This window comes from Phycodurus eques, chromosome 7 (assembly GCF_024500275.1).
Source record: "Phycodurus eques isolate BA_2022a chromosome 7, UOR_Pequ_1.1, whole genome shotgun sequence".
NCBI lineage: Eukaryota > Metazoa > Chordata > Actinopteri > Syngnathiformes > Syngnathidae > Phycodurus > Phycodurus eques.
The window spans coordinates 25,567,565-25,584,220 of NC_084531.1; the positions used below are offsets into that span (position 1 = coordinate 25,567,565).

The following is a 16,656-nucleotide window of genomic DNA, read 5'->3' on the forward strand; positions in this document are numbered from 1 at the left end:
TAATTTCCCTTTCTCAGTTTTCTTGTTCAAGCTACCACCCGTTTGTTCAACAAACCAATAAACAAACAAACAAAAAAAAGACAACTAACAGTCAGTGCAGCTACATCATTAGCAGTTTGCTAACTTACTTCCTCGTGAGTCTATTCAGGAAGACGCGAGAAAGCAGCTCCTTCGGGCGTCCTCTTATCTCCTTTTGACTCCTCCATAAAGCTGCTGAGTCACACTGACACGCGGCCGTGTGGCTTCCACTTCCATAGATGCAATTGCCATTGGAAGCCTGTGCGGTCAGTGTCGGTTCCCAGGATGAGTCCCAGTACACCCTGGACTGGTCACTTTTTATGTCAGGGCAAAACCATGCAAAGTCACATGGACAACTGAGACAAGTCTTCAGTGAACGTGCATGTTTTTGGAATGTGAAGAGTACTTGGGGGTGGGGGGGGGGGCACAGGGGAGAACATGCAAACACACAGAAAGGCCGTAGCAGAGATTCAAACCCCGAACCTTAGAGCTGTGACTCGCACTTCTTGACCATTGCTCACCGTGCTCCAATTGAGTATCAATCAGCTGTTTTTAATCTTAATTGTTGTACCCTGCATTTCAAAAAGTCAGCGGAAATATCTGACCTTTATCCCTGATCTGGATAATGGATGGATATATGGATTTATTTTTTGGCTATATAATAAATCAATAAATGTTTGAAAGAGCTCAACACACCCACTCAGACTTTACTGATAACTGAGTAATTGAATTAGGCGCAAACCTCACTCCAATGAATAAGGAGTGAGAGACGAGAGGGCGGCAGACATAATTTACACTCCTGCAGCAAACTGTCCAAGTCCTTTTGTCGGCCGCCTGTTGGTTCGCTCCAGGTACATGAAGTTGTGCTCAGATTCCACAGAGGAGGTATTCGTTACCATTAACTTTTAATGGAAAAAAACTAACATAGATTTAAATGTAAAGCAATGGTACTTGATCACTCTCTGTGGTTTAACGTGTGAATTTATGGATGTGAACCCAGAGTACTTTGCAAACACGTCCAAGAGTTTTTTTTTGTTTTTCTTGTTTAGTTTTGTTTTTTTCAGACCGTGAAGGGGAAAAAAAAGAAGGACGTGACTCCCATAACCAGCCAACTACCAAAAGCCAGCAAACAGGCCGAATTATGGATGGCATCACATGAAAAGAAATACTGGTTCGCAAACAGCCTAGACAAGTCTGAAGAAAAAAAAGCGAGCCTTAATGGAGGCAGCGCGTCATCACCGGGCCTCCGTAGTACACTTGTCGTTTAGTGTGTGGATCAGTGCATGTGACGCATGCAGCAGCTACCAGCGGCTCGCCAAACACGTATATATCCGCCCCATGTTGACAGCTTCACCAAAAATTTGAATCTTTGCGTGTTATCAAAGTTAATGCCAAAACCTGCACTGACACAGCAGCAGCTCTGCTTACCTTTTGGCTGGACTTTGCCCATCGCTTGGAAATGGCGGATGATTTTCACCAAATTGTGGGCATGGGAACTGTGTGTGCGGGCGTTATTATGTAAAATTGGTAAATTATCCTGATTTTTCTGTAAATATTTACTGTTGTTTAATTTCTCACAGTGAGAACAGAACAGTGACCTCAAAAATGTAATAGATAGCGTGACACCCCCCCCCCCCCCCAAAAAAAAAAAGCAATCTATGTTCCAAAAGCATGTAGGAACAATACGTTTGTATACTGCACATAATGTGGGACACGTCTGGATGAGGCTCTTATGTATACAGTATGTGGCGTGAAAGCAGCAGGAAATAAGTATCAAAAAGGGCCAATAAAAATACGGCAGAATATCATATAATTCCCTATACATTCATCCCTGTAGCTTTCTAGCATATTTTGCCTTTGAACACATCTTCCGAAATATTGACCCAGCAGTTGTCCCAGCTGGTGTTATTCGCAGTCAGCACAGCGGGGAGCGGCCGCCCTCGTGTGCCGTAATCTGCCTAGCAGCTCACCCAATCCCCCTCTTCTCATTGGCTATAAGGCCACTCCCTGCACATGCATGCAGCTGTGGTAACCATAGAGATGAGCGTGTGCATTACACCCCGTTGCTTATTATGGTATAGAAAAATAATCGCCGGGACATTACGACCACTGGGACAAAACATTGATAATACAATAAAAGATCTGTATCAAATGGTCTGCCTTTAAAAAAGATGATAATGGAGAGAGGTAGAATACTGTATATTCAATATCATGGTTGTTTGGAGTTAATTGTAATGTAGAAGTGTATCGCGTCATACTGAGAGGTTTTCATATTTTTTTAACTCTTTTTCCATTTAGGCAACCAAAAATTTGATGCAGACGCGTCTGTCTGTCCCTCGGTCTTGTTTGCCCATTTGTCTTAAAGTGAGTTCACGGGGATGGCTGATGCGGGGAACATCCCTCGGCCCGGCGGCTGTCCACTCACTTGATCAGATTTTTGGGATTGGACTGGGAGCGCTGGATCAAGCTAAATGCGCCTCTTCTCACTATTGTACACCTGCATCTTTTTCCCTGTCACCATTATTTATCGACAAGCAATTGCAGTATAAATCCTGTTCTTGCATTATTCCCGTTGCCTTCTGGGCTGTGTACGTAATGTAGATTTGGCCCATGCCTTCCCCATGGTTGACAGATTGATGCCGAAGAAAACGTTCCTGAGTTTTTGGAGGGATTACCAGAGGGATTAAAATGTTTGTTTGTGGTGAACTGGTTCCTGAGGTGGGGGAGGATGATTGCGTTTGGGGCAGTACGTGAAGAGCATGGAGTCTATTTAAGCTTTATCCCTTCTGTCTGTTCTGAGCCGAGTGCCTCATATCACAAATGAAAAGTCACTTTCTCTCTCTCTCTCTCTCTCTCTCTCTCTCTCTCTCTCTCTCTCTCTCTCTCTCTCTCTCTCTCTCTCTCTTTTAATGTAGGGTTAATTGACTGCCTCAGCAAGTGATATAAGCAACCGTCCTGGCCTGCCTGATGCACTGTGTTCTCTCAGCTCTCTGCTGATGTGAACGGATGCTGGTATTAATTACATTTTAAATCTTCCCCCCCCCCTTCTTTTAGGAGGCAGGCAGTGGTGAGGATGACTGTCGCTCCCAGCCCAGAAGGTGAGCCCACATCCTGTTGAGTCAGTCACACACTCACACAACATTCCTCTATGTTCTCAGGCTGTTGCAGTTTGCAAGTTGCACCACTAGGGGGAGGTTGCATATCAATATCATCCCATTTCACGACTAAATTTTCGACATGCGCTCAGTAAACACATGTAACACTTAATTGAATGAAATAATGGATGACACTTATATTTTAACACTCTAAATCATAATACGTTTTAAAAATTGCAAGAAATAAAATGCTGGTTTGATTACTCTGGTCTTGCTGGTTTACTCAAGGAGACTGCATTAGCTGTTAACGTGCAGTGAAAGATGCACTTAAACTTCCATTTTCTTTTTGTAAAAAGAAAATGATAAAAATATAAATTATCCATTCCAGGGTCAAAATGTCATCATTATAAAACTTGTTGTACAGGCTTTTTATTTATTTATTTATTTATATATATATATTTTAAGTTCATTGCATTCTTAACTGCCATAAAGTTTTGAATTAAGTAATAGTCATTAATATTAAGATGTAAAAACAATTAAACACTCTGCTCTATTCTCATAGACTGTGCAACGTGTGCAGGACCGTAAATGATGTCATATCTTGATTTTCGTGCAAATGCGAGGCTCGCCAAGATGGACGTACCAACACAACCAGGGTGTGTCCGTTGACATCCGTCTGGCCCATGTGATAATTTGGTGACTGAAAATTGGTCTGAACATTAGCCTGCTCAGACCATGTCTAACTTTTGGTGCAGCTAGTCTAATACGATTTTGGTGAATTTGATCAAGGAGCAGGCAGACAGATACTTATTATGCCGCTTTTAAAAGGAATGAAAGAAGCCGCTTCGATTGGACAAGATTGAAGTCGTCTGTGGGGATGGCCACACCAGCCCAGACGTCCCACTCCTAAATGCACTGGTCCACGAAAAAGCAAAAGTCACAACCACACCCTGGTTAATTTTTAAAGACAGACTGACCATAGTTCACGTGATGTGCGATGAGGTCTTGTGCCGTATGCTGACATTTTGTGTCATGTGATGCAAGACGACGCTCAAAATTTTGGAGTAAATCTGTGTATAATGTTTTTTATATTATAATAAATAAATATTAAATAAATTCCTGTCAGTGAAAATCCAACGGAAAACACAAGCCCTAACTGTGTATTTTTTTTGTCTTAAAACACAATGTCAATTTGACACAGCATTAGTTTTCTAGATCAAGCCTCTCTGAGCAGACAAATGATGTCTTTGTTTAGCATTCTCATCAGTGTTTGGTCAGACTCCTGATGTTGTATCTTGCGCAAGATGGTTGTGGTTGCATTGATGAGTGGCTTTTTAAAGTGTGTATCTGCGCTTTCAGGGTATTCATAAATCTTGTTTTACTTAGTTTGGTCGACTGTGGTTTGTTTAGTCACTGATCTCAACAGAACATAAACCGACAATGGCGGAGAAAAACAGTCAAACACTCTGGTTGTGTGTGTTTCACCTGTGTTGTGATGCCGTTGAATTATTGTAACTGTCCACCATACTGTAGTTCTTGAAACTCATTTTATGGATGCACTGTGTCTGCACACAGCAACATACAACTTGAAACTGAGTTCACAAAAAGCTTTGACTCTGTTATTGACCGCATGAATAGTTAATTGTAGTTCCGGGGAAAGGAAGAGAATGCAGCACAAAGATTTTGTGGAACCTTCTTGTCAGTGCAATTTCATAATTTTCAATCATTGTTTAAATTATCTTTTTAATTTAGCTTGTAGCTCAATACCAAAACAAGGCACATACGGTATGATTGGTGGGCTAACTGAAATAAAATTCAGCACTCTGCCAGCTACAATGTTAAACCAGTCTTCAAACTTTACGGAAAAAGATCTCAAAGAACAGGATCCCTGTTGATTTGGAAAGATACAGTATCTGATATTGGGGGTTGCTGAGGTCAGATGATTTTTTTTTCAGCTCTCTATTGGTTGGAATTGATCCCTCTCACAGCTAATAAGTTATCACATTCTCTTCCCCTGCTACAATATTATATAGAAGAATCACTGTAGCTTTTGTACTGAGCAATTCCCGGAATGTTCAACCTTTCAAGAGGCTGTAGGTCTCTTACACTGTTAAAACAATGTAAGGCATTTGTCATAAATCCCAAACATAACAAATAAAGCATTCTCAAAGTCTCTGTACCATCTGCGTCATCTCCATTTTCCTCTTCACCCTCTGGCGTGGGCTTTGTTTGAGATTATCTCTCACATTTCATTCATGTGCGTTTTGGACCGGTTCGCCCTCTCATGAGTCTCAGGAGTCAACTGTGACCAAGTCTTGTAAATTTCCGTTGCTGGTGTACCGGTTAATGGACACAATACTTAGGATTCAATTTCCAGTTGAATCAAACTGAATGATGAATCGCTTACTAAGTAACTAAGCAGCTACAGTTGTTGGAATTACATTTTGGATTGTGCATAACTTGGTGGGGGAGGGGGCATATTGGGTGGTGTCAGTTGCGGGGTCGCAGTCTTCAATTCTGAACTCATTCACACACTGGCACAGCTCTACACTAACTTTTGCACTAGTAACACATGATTGGGTTGCACCTTTTTTTGAGGAGGTACAGCATGACCATGGCATACTATAGTTTCGATTGACAGTGACTCGAGATATGGTATTTTTGTTAATGGGAACAAGACGTTTGTTCCCAACCAGCAGCAGCAGACAAAACAGGTCAATTAAAATAAAATGAAAAAAAAACAAAGGCTTTACTTGTATTTGATCATTTGTTCCACTACAGGGGCCAGTAACCTGTTGAGGGCTCCTAACCCTCTTCCCCTGGGAAAACCCACTTAATTTTGAGCATTACCACGACTATATGATTAACATGAACAAAATGACTACATAAATGTACCACCACCATATAAAAGTATCATTTACACTATTTTGCTAATGATTTACTAGCAAAACAAAACAATTTACCTATTTAAAGTCAGTCCCCAAACCAGGCATGGATGACACAAATGAAATTAATAACATTGATACCGCATCACAGCGCTCGCTCTCTCTCTCATACAGGAGGAGATTGCAGTGGAAAACACTTTCAGCCATTAAAACTTGCACTCGCGCAAGTGCAACAATTAAAATTTTAATCGCACAAGCTGAAAAACAGGTCGCATATGCGACAAATTTGGTCGCAGTCTCGAGCCCTGACTTAGGTAAAATATAGAGACTCTCAGACCTGAGCAATTAAATAATGCCATTATATCAATGAGGTCATTCCAAACAGCAAGTTGAAGCCAATTAATCACAGATGCAGCATCGAAGATCTGTTGTTTCTGTAGTAAGGAGCAACACAGTAAGAACATGCATAATTCTCCAACTTAAACTGTCTTTTTTGTTTCTTAACATAACCACTGAGTCTTAATCTGCTTGAAACAGATTTTGGTGGAACTAGTTATGAGTGAATTATTGTTTAGCTGAACATTCTGTCCTTTTGTGAGGGGAAGAAGGAAATTGCAGCGACATTGATGAATTGCACTGAAAATAATGTGAAGTGTGACGTAAAGATTTTCCTGCGGTTTGCTATGTGCACAGTTTTCAATTTGATCCTGATGTCAGATACGCTAGTCTGTTATATCACACACATTTTTAAAACATGGCGACATCACGCCTACGAACCTTGAGCACACACCCCAATAAAGCCTAAAAGGACGTATGTTCCCCATTATCTGTTAGGTAATACATGAACACAGCAGCAGCCGGTGAAGTCATACTCACTGACATAAACGTTGTACATATTCCCCCCTGCATCATCAACGTCCTCTTTCACCATTTTGCTCATAGCTCACCATTTGTTCAGCATTGCTTAACGCGCTAACATGCCGATTGCAGCCAGAGACCTTCTTGGGTGACCCCTAATGTGTATTACATAACAGCCGTGGGCTAATTAACTTTGTTGGCCACCCTGCGTATGGATCCAAGGCGCCGTAAAGGCCAGTGTTATTGTGGAGGGGCCCCAGAATATGAGCGGGACGCTAAGTATATTATGTCTTTTCTCAAAGACTAACTTCACGCATCATCACTACTCCTTTGCATCACACACGCCAGTATAGCACGACTACTGTAAGAGATATTTCAGTTCCCTTAAGAACAGTCAGACTTTTTTTTATTTATTTATTTTGTCATTATTATTTAAACAATTGGACCAACTGCAAAACTAGTGACGAATGTCCTGCTTTGGCAATCAAACAAAAGGGGCTGCTCCTTACGGGCATTTGCGAGGATATTGTGATAGGAAACAGCAGTCAGAGTTGAAGGTTGATCCCCCATTAAATTGAAGCACTTTTTTATTTTTTTCATTTTTTTTGTGGCCTAAAAACACACAGTACAAAATTATTATAAATAAATGTTTTAAAAACTCGAAACTGTTTGAAACTTTTTTACTATAAGTTTATCCAAACATACCTCATTGGTGTGGGGGGGGGGGGGTTGTGATAATGTGGTTAATTGTATAGTATACCTTTCAAAAGAAATTGAGGTTTAGGAAACGCTTGTGGAAAAATAAGTGCTGTCCCTTTTATTTGCGTTTTACATCGTCCGTACTTCGGCCTTTTCCTTGTATTGTTCTGTGTTTTTGCATAGTATGTAATACAAGGTCATCATCATGCCTACCCTCTCATATTTATAGATGAAATTTGTGTTCACAATTAAACCTATCACAAACACTAGCATTTCAACTGTGGAGTGTTGTCTTTATATATCCACTGTAAATATAGACTGTTTGCTTGGCTTAATAACATGAAGCACTTTCCTCAGTCTTTTTTAATTTCCTGTCCAGGATTAGTGTGGAAAGAGGGACCCGCTGAAATGCAGATTGTAGGTCTAACAAATACATCGTGACATTTGGTCTGTCCATGTCATGCTATTAAAAGTCTCATTACAAGTGTGTCAGCTGTCACATGGATGCTGACAAGCAGAGCTAGGTTACTTTAGCCCAAAATGTTAAGGATTCTGTTTGGACAAAATGATCACACACACCCCATGTAGAGATGTTAAAACTATACACGCCACACTATTTTTAACCAGATTTTGAGGGAGCCTGGCGACAAAAAGTGTTACACTAATTTCCGACCCACACAATAAAATGCATCTCTGGTCAGTAAAACATGGCTGAAGAGATGTACATTACATTATGCAAGTCAAAATTCATCCATCCATCCATCCATCCATTCTCTACCGCTTATCCGGGTCGGGTCGCGGGGGCAGTAGCTTTAGCAGGGACGACAAGACTTCCCTTCCCCCACTTTATCCAGCTCTTCCGGGGGTATCCCGAGGCATTCCCAGGCCAGCCGAAGGATGTAGTCTCTCCAGCGTGTCCTGGGTCGTCCCCGGGGTCTCCTCCCGGTGGGACGTGCCCGGAACACCTCACCAGGGAGGCATCCGGGAGGCATCCGAATCAGATGCCCCGGCCACCTCATCTGGCTCCTCTCGATGTGGAGGAGCAGCGGCTCTACTCTGAGATCCTCCCGGATGACCGAGCTTCTCACCCTATCTCTAAGGGAGAGCCCGGACACCCTGCGGAGGAAACTCATTTCGGCCGCTTGTACCCGGGATCTTGTTCTTTCAGTCACGACCCACAGCTTGTGACCATAGGTGAGGGTAGGAACGTAACTCGAGAGCTTCGCCTTCCGGCTTAGCTCCGTCTTTACCACAACGGATCGATACAAAGTCCGCATCACTGCAGACGCTGCACCGATCCACCTGTCGATCTCACGTTCCATTCTTCCCTCACTCGTGAACAAGACCCCAAGATAGTTGAACTCCTCCACTTGGGGCAGTATCTCATCCCCGACCTGGAGAGGGGCACGCCACCGTTTTCCAACTGAGGACCATGGTCTCAGATTTGGAGGTGCTGATTCTCATCCCAGCCTCTTCACACTCGGCTGCGAACTGCTTCTGTGAGAGTTGGAGGCTTGATGAAGCCAACAGAACCACATCATCTGCAAAAAGCAGAGATGCAATACCAAGGCCACCAAACCGGACCCCCTCTACGCCTCGGCTGCGCCTAGAAATTCTGTCCATAAAAGTTCTGAACAGAATCGGTGACAAAGGGCAGCCTTGGCGGAGTCCAACCCTCACCGGAAACGAGTCCGACTTACTGCCGGATTTGCGGACCAAACTCTGACTACGGACGTACAGGGACCGAACAGCCCGTATCAGGGGGTTCGATACCCCCATACTCCCGAAGCACCCCCCACAGGACACCCCGAGGGACACGGTCGAACGCCTTCTCCAAGTCCACAAAACATGTAGACTGGTTGGGTGAACTCCCATGCACCCTCGAGGACCCTGCTAAGAGTGTAGAGCTGGTCCACTGTTCCACAGCCAGGACGAAAACCACACTACTCCTCCTGAGTCTGAGATTCAACTTCCCGACGGACCCTCCTCTCCAGCACCCCTGAATAGATCTTACCAGGGAGGCTGAGGAGTGTGATCCCCCTGTAGTTGGAACACACCCTCCGGTCCCCATTCTTAAAAAGGGGGACCACCACCCAAGTCTGCCAGAGGCGTGTCAACCAGGACAGCCCTACAACATCCAGAGTCTTGAGGAACTACGGGCGAATCTCATCCAAGTCAAAATCAAGAATTGCAAAAGTACATTGTAAAGTTAGTCATGTTTATGCGAAGAGACTCATCTCTTGAACATGCTATAATCTCTGTCTGAACCCTGTGTTTGCATCCTTCTTCCATCAATACAGTGGGTACACAATTATTATTTTTAATTTTTGGGCTATAGCTGTGAACATTTTCTTCTTTACACTCATCTAATGGCAAACATGTTTTTCAAATACTGTATGAAAACATCGGAGGTCGACCAACATCCATCTTTCCAACCTGAAAAGTGTTCAAGAACTGCCGTTCTGGAGTGTTCATATTTGGCTTCTTCGCTCTCATACCTGTGACCCTGTAGTCCTCAGGTCATGTCCATATAGCCTAGTCTTTATTGAATGATCTGACCCTTTCTAACCTGAACTAATTGACGTGTTCAAACCTCAGCTCATCTTTGACCTCCATGTGTCTGTTCCTTCGCTCAAAGTCCAGTTGTGTAACTTTTCCAGAGCTCAGCAAAACAACAAACAACATCCATCTCGAGTTACCAGCCTGTAATCCAGGTTCCCACCGAAGACCAGTTAATTTGGTCGCACTAAACAGAACCTCATGACTAAAGCATCGGAGCAGCTGTGTTTGGGTTGTGTGCTAACATGAGAGGACACTAGCTGACTTTGTGATGCAACAGTTGTGCATAGGAAGGTGAGACGAGGTGTGGTGTAGCGTGACGACAGCAGAGCAAGTGCTGGTGTGTTTGTGTCGTTAGTGATCTAATCAGTTGGACACATGACGAGCACAGTGTTAAATATCAACATTCTTTGAGTTGTTGTGGTAGACGTTTAGCATATACATTGTTCAAAGTTTCTGGTTTAGTTTTTGCTCGATTAAAATGATGATTGTGTTACAGAAAAGGTAGTCCTGCCTAACCATGTTTTCGGTTTGGCTTCTCATTGTTGCTAATTAAGACTTGGGATTGAAGAAAACATAACTGGACTCATCCATTTTTTGTTTTTTGCATATTCATTGTACTGTATATTGCACTGACTGGAAAAATAATAATTTTTCATGCTCCATGAACATGTGAGCAAATGTACAGTTTCCAAATTCAAGTTGTTTTTTTTAAACATTTCTCAACGAAGTCAAGCAAGACTAATGCATAAAATGCTGGATTTTCATGAAAGAAAATATTAATTTCCGAGAGATGACATAACAGTATTCACTTTGAGGAGGCCTGTATTACACAATTGAGTTAAACGGTGTGTTGGCCACGGGGTTTGTTGGGAACGTGGAAACGCTTCAAGCTTTCATGCATGCCAATATTTGATACACTGTGCATGTAATTCATATACAAACATACAGAAATAATTTTTTTTTTTTCAGAAACTGGCTAACAATGGCTTAATAAATAGATAATCAATACCAAAACATGTCATAGTTGATAACAGCCGACACATTTATATTGCATTTCCATACATAGGGGTTATTTTATTGTACAGAATAACTCCACTGCATGCAATGTATCTGCTATAGAAGTCTTCCAAGAAGTGTTTTAAGTTAACGTGGCACCAGCTGGTATGACAAGGTGGGCGGCAGTTTTAAATTGTTTCAAACTGTTGACCGATTGCATCGGGCTCTAGATGTTGGCATGGCAGCTGAATATAAAAGGTCTATTAGGTAATAAAATGAGGTTAAAAAAAATCCTTCTTTCAGCATGGATCTCTGTTAGTTAAATGCAGAGGTGGGTAGGAATGTGCTACATTTACATTTACTGCTACAGTTACAGTTACATTTACTTGAGTAACATTTTGGAAAAAATTTACTTGTCAGAGTAGTTTTAATGAAGCATACCTTTGACCTTCACTCATGTATTTATGTTAAGAAGAAATTGTACTGTTACTCTGTTACAATACTCTACATACCGTACACTACTTTCATTTAGCAATAATTGCGTGCACGATCTATGTTTAGACGTTCATTTTTGACTTCCGGATTGGGTGCCGTTGCTCCAATCCACCGTGATTATCACAGTTACATTTGACTCAAATTCACCAATCAAACGGCACAAGAAAGTCACATGTCCGCACACAACTACTTCTATTGGGTTTCACGACCCAATCTAAGTCAGTTGCGATAGCAGCGCGCGCCTCGTGTTTACATTACGGAGTATGAAAAACAACAGCTTTAACGTGTAAAGTAGTTTTATCAGTATCCAAACATGGATATTTCAGCCCACTTCTAACTTGAGAAAGCATCTTGCGTTAAGTTGCAGGTCTTTTTTGCTGATGTTTTGGCTGTGCTTATGGCAACATGAGCTCTACTTTATGGTCACAAGTACAGTAACTGTAAAACATGCACCTTCTGGGGTACGTTCTCTCTCTCTCTTTCTCTCTCGCTCTCTCTCACACACACATACGCACTTAATGAATAAGACTGGTTAGCAAACAGCTTCTTCATGCAGTCATTTTTTGTGGATAAAGCAAATACTGTTTCTGGAAGGCCCTATGCATGTGTTGTTGTTCCACTTGAAAATTTAAATGGTGGCAGGAGTGTGTGTACTCCCATTAAACATGAGGTTGAATTTGATCTGTTATTTCCCAACACAGCCACATGGCAGTTATAAGAGGGAGTGCATCCTTGTGCAACCAAATGTATCTTCTTTTTTTGTTGTTTAAACTTTATTTAACCAAGTAAAACACCAATTAAAACAGAACATCTCTTTAGCAATGGTGACCTGGCCAAGAAGGCAGCAAGTTAAACATCAAGTCCAAGTCAATCACATTCAAGTTTATTTCAGTTGTTGTTTTTTTTCACCTTCCCTCTCAAAAAGAAATATACCGGTTGTGTTGTTCAAATTGTAGGTCACATTAACGGTGGAGAAAGTTTTTAAATGATTTAACTTGCTCAAATTTTTTTTTTTACAAAACATAAACCTGGCATTTGAACAGGGGTATTTATACTTGTTATATTCACTGCAGCTTTGTTCCTGTTTTTGTAATCTGCCTGCTCAGCCTACAATATTGTGCTGTCTAACAAGTAGAAACAATATAGTATAAGACCATTCCTTGGAGCTGAATTTGGCTTAATTTATTATTTTGCAAAGATTGTTTTAGATTAAGCTGAATTTGCACATATTTTATGTACTGTATGTTGCACTGACTGTTATGTTTTTTTATTTTAGTTGACATTCATGCTCTGATTTACAGAAAACAAAAATATCAAAAGTTACTCACTACTTACGTAGTACTTGAGTATTTTTTTTTTCTTCCACGGAGTCCTTTCTTACTCAAGTAATTATTTGGAGGACTACTTTTGACTTTTACTTGAGTCATCTTATTCTAAAGTAACAGTACTCTTCCTTGAGTATAATATTTGGCTACTCTACTACCCACCTATGGGTACATGATGTGGAAGTGCTGCATGTAATACTTTCTCCTCCTCAAATTTGCCTGAGAAGACAAGTGCGTGCACATCTCCACTGGAGTCACATTCCACTAAAGCAGTTGGAAGCCGATTGTAGATGACTCCTGCTGTCTAGTTCACATGTGGTTTGCTCCTTATGTAACACAAGCACAAGATTTGGGTGTGGAGAGGGTACAAGTCCTCTTGAAGGCAAATCAAAAACTCATGCAGATTGCACTGCATCGATTAGATTAGCTCACAACAAGACCTTCTAATACAAGAGCGATGAGTGTTCTTGTCAGACTTCCATCAAGGCTTGAACATCTTTACCCTTTACGATTCCCATACAGTTTTTACACAGCACGTTGTTTACAGTAATATTAATACTTTGAAATACTGCTCACTAAACTTGGTCGGCCGCTAGCACACAGTCGTGCACAGCATGCCAAGAGTATTGCCAAACATGAAACGTTACCGGTTTGATGTATTTTTTTGGAATGTACAATCAAATTTTAAAGATAAGAGTGTTATAGAGTGATATTCCAGTGTTCCCAAAAGACCGAACTTTGAACTCCTGCCGTACTTTATTTGACCTCTTAAAACACTTTGTCTTTTTGAGGTTAGTAGGGTCCCATCACCGTTCCAAGACGCATGCCGTTGCACTGACAGTATTATTTATAGCAAACCATGCGGTGGCTGGACAGCCAAACGCACGTCCAGACATTGAAGAGCATGTAAACGGTGTGATCAGCTACTCTGAATGGATGCAGAGCAGTGGCTTTGGCGTTTCTTGCGATTCCTTCCCCGTGCCCTCATTGGCTCCCCAGATGGGCCCGCCTACTTTGTGTTGTCATTGGCTCCGTGTTTGGCCGGCCTGCCTTCTTCGTGTCCCAATTGGCTCCCCATCTCGCTGTTCCTCCCGCTTCTTACTCATTGGCTGCCCGCTTTGGCCCAGCCCAGAGCACGTGCCTCGCGGTTCTCCCTCCTGTGACTGGAATGAGGTGAACCCTGTCACTGGTTCCACTACTGTACAAACCAGTCTTTGTGGCACATCAAGTAGGGGGGGGGGATATGTTTGGGAAACACAACGATAACGTTTTTAGCAAAGACTTTGGCAATACTGACTAGTGGTAATGTGTGCTAATATCTGTGTCCATTCAGTCTGAGAGGTGGAAAAACTTTGCATCTATTTAAACTGGCTTTTTTTTTTTTTTTTTTTAACACTGACTACAACTCCATTGTTTCGTGAAGTGGTACGGAGCGTGTCCTTTTCGCCATGGCGGAGCACACGCGTCGAGGAGCGCAGTAAAAGTTGTGTGTTCCGGAGAGCACCTGACATCCGCCCGACATGACCCTCGGCGCGGTGTCCGGCTCCGGCACCTCGCCGGCGGTCAGCTTCTGCTCGTGTTGCGGGGCCAAAATGGTGCCTTACTTCAGCGACGACGCGGTGGTGTCAAATAATCAAATCAACCAACTGTAAGTGTTTTCTTATTTAGCAAGTTGAGAATAACGATTCTTGCTTGCCCTTCATTATGTACAATAATCAAACTCGTATCTCTGTAAATACCCATGCAAGATACTGTGGCTATATTACGTATTTAATTTGGGGGTTGTGACATTTGTAAAAGTTTTGCAATATGTGCCAAATGTGTACTCCTGGCAATGTAGCCGCCCGAATCTTACTCACTATCATCGTCATCAGCATCATCACTGCTGTTTGACCATATTGAGACATACAGTGGCTTTACAGAGCAGGTCCAACCATGTGGCATATTTCGTTCATGTCACATCACCGGAAAATAGAGATTGAGGAGTTTGCCTTGGGTGTAATGCACTACCGGTTATTTTTTTATGAAACTTAATTGAGAGTTGGAGCATTGTCCAGAGAGGGTTGTTTTTTGTTTTTGTTTTCTCCCCCTATGACGAAAGAGAAGAGTTTTGTCATCAGTTTCTCAGGACATTGCATGTTACTTTGTAAAGGGAAAAAAAGCATACTCTCCACAGCAATAACATATGTTTTTGGTATTTGGTTAAGACTAGATTTGAATAATAACATGGAGCAAGACATGCCCTGATTACTTTGTTAATTTTCTGTACACACACAGGACATTTAGGTAAGGTACACGTTCTAATGAGCTCCAATCCATAATAAATAATGCTTTGGTTTGATTGACCCTCTCAGTGATGTATACATTTTTATGTTTGTAGTGGTAGAGAATTGTACTCCTTCATATTTTGGCTACCTTAATGCATAAGAAGTCAAAATAGGAAGTCATGAATGCATGTCCAAAGGGAAAGTTTAAAACCTCATCCGTCAAACAATAAACTCATGTGGTCTAGATAAAATTTGCAAATATGAAAAACAGGAGGAAAATCAAGGGTTTAAAATGCTAGCTACTTGAATACTTGATTCATGAGTGATTCAATCGACTTCATCCACTTTTCCAGTAAATAAATTCTTGTGTCTCCCCTGTCTGTGTTTTGTTGAGTGTTTCGTAACATTCTTGTTCAGTCAGCACTTGGCAGAGCTCTGCGTGAGAAATTGCCTTCTGTCATGGATTTGGGGAAGTCGAGGGCAGCACAAGTTTTGATTGCAGTGTTTTTTCACTGCTTTTTCACATGAATGCAGTTAAAGCCAAACTGAAGTGTGTGTGTCGGGGGGCGGGGGTGCCTGCAGTGTGTCAACCAAGATGTAGTTGATATTCAAATCGCTTTATTTCGATGAGGAAGCTGCTTGAATACTGGTTATAGCCTTCATATTTGTAGCACCACATAATCCAATGCTTCTGTCTGTGCATTTTCAGTGTTTGTAATGCTATGCGTGTGTTCACTGCGACGTCCTAAAAATTCTTATGTTTAATAGATGTTCAGTAACTACGAGACTGGTTTATGTTCGTGGGAGGATGAAGATACCCCACAGATGTGCAATAGGGTTTAGGCCTGAAGACATGCTTGGCCAGTCCATCACCTTTACCCTCAGCTTTTTTAGGAAGGGGGTGGTCATCTTGGAGGTGTGTTTTGCATCATCATTTTGGAATACTGCCTTGCTGCTCACGTTCCGAAGGGAGAGAATCCTGCTTTGCTTCAGTATGTCACAGCACATGTTGGCATTCATGGTTCCTTCAATGAAATGTGCCAGCAGCACTCATGCAGACCATGACACTCCCCACGCCCTGCTTGACTGTAGGCAAGACACATTTTGCACTTCTTACCTCGTCGCCGCCACACATGCTTGACACCATCAGAGCCATCCATCTATCCATCCATCCATTTTACTGCCGCTTATCTGACGTCTGGTCGCGGGGGCAGCAGCTGAAGCAGAGAAGCCCAGACTTCTCGCTACCCCCAGCCACTTCATCCAGCTCTTCTGGGGCGTTCCTAGGCCAGTTGGGAGACGTAGTCTCTTCACCGTGTCCTGGGTCGTCCCCGGGGCCTCCTCCTGGTCGGACGTGCCCGGAACACCTCACCAGGGAGGCGTCTGGGGGCATCCTAACCAGATGCCCAAGCCACCTCATCTGGCTCCTCTATATGCGGAGGAGCAGCGGCTTGAC

At 42.4% G+C, this 16,656-nt stretch overlaps 1 protein-coding gene across 2 annotated transcripts in view; it reads left to right on the forward strand.

Annotated features, from left to right (window-relative positions):
- Positions 1–16,656, forward strand: part of ssh2a (slingshot protein phosphatase 2a) — a 31,100-nt gene that overhangs the window by 332 nt on the left and 14,112 nt on the right. Inside the window, exon 2 of one of the 2 annotated variants that reach the window (XM_061681838.1) lies at positions 3,073–3,116. In XM_061681838.1, coding sequence (XP_061537822.1) covers positions 3,073–3,116 — 44 coding nt within the window. Of the gene's footprint in view, positions 1–3,072; positions 3,117–14,139; positions 14,582–16,656 lie in introns of those variants that run through there. The other variant, XM_061681837.1, reaches the window with a different exon arrangement.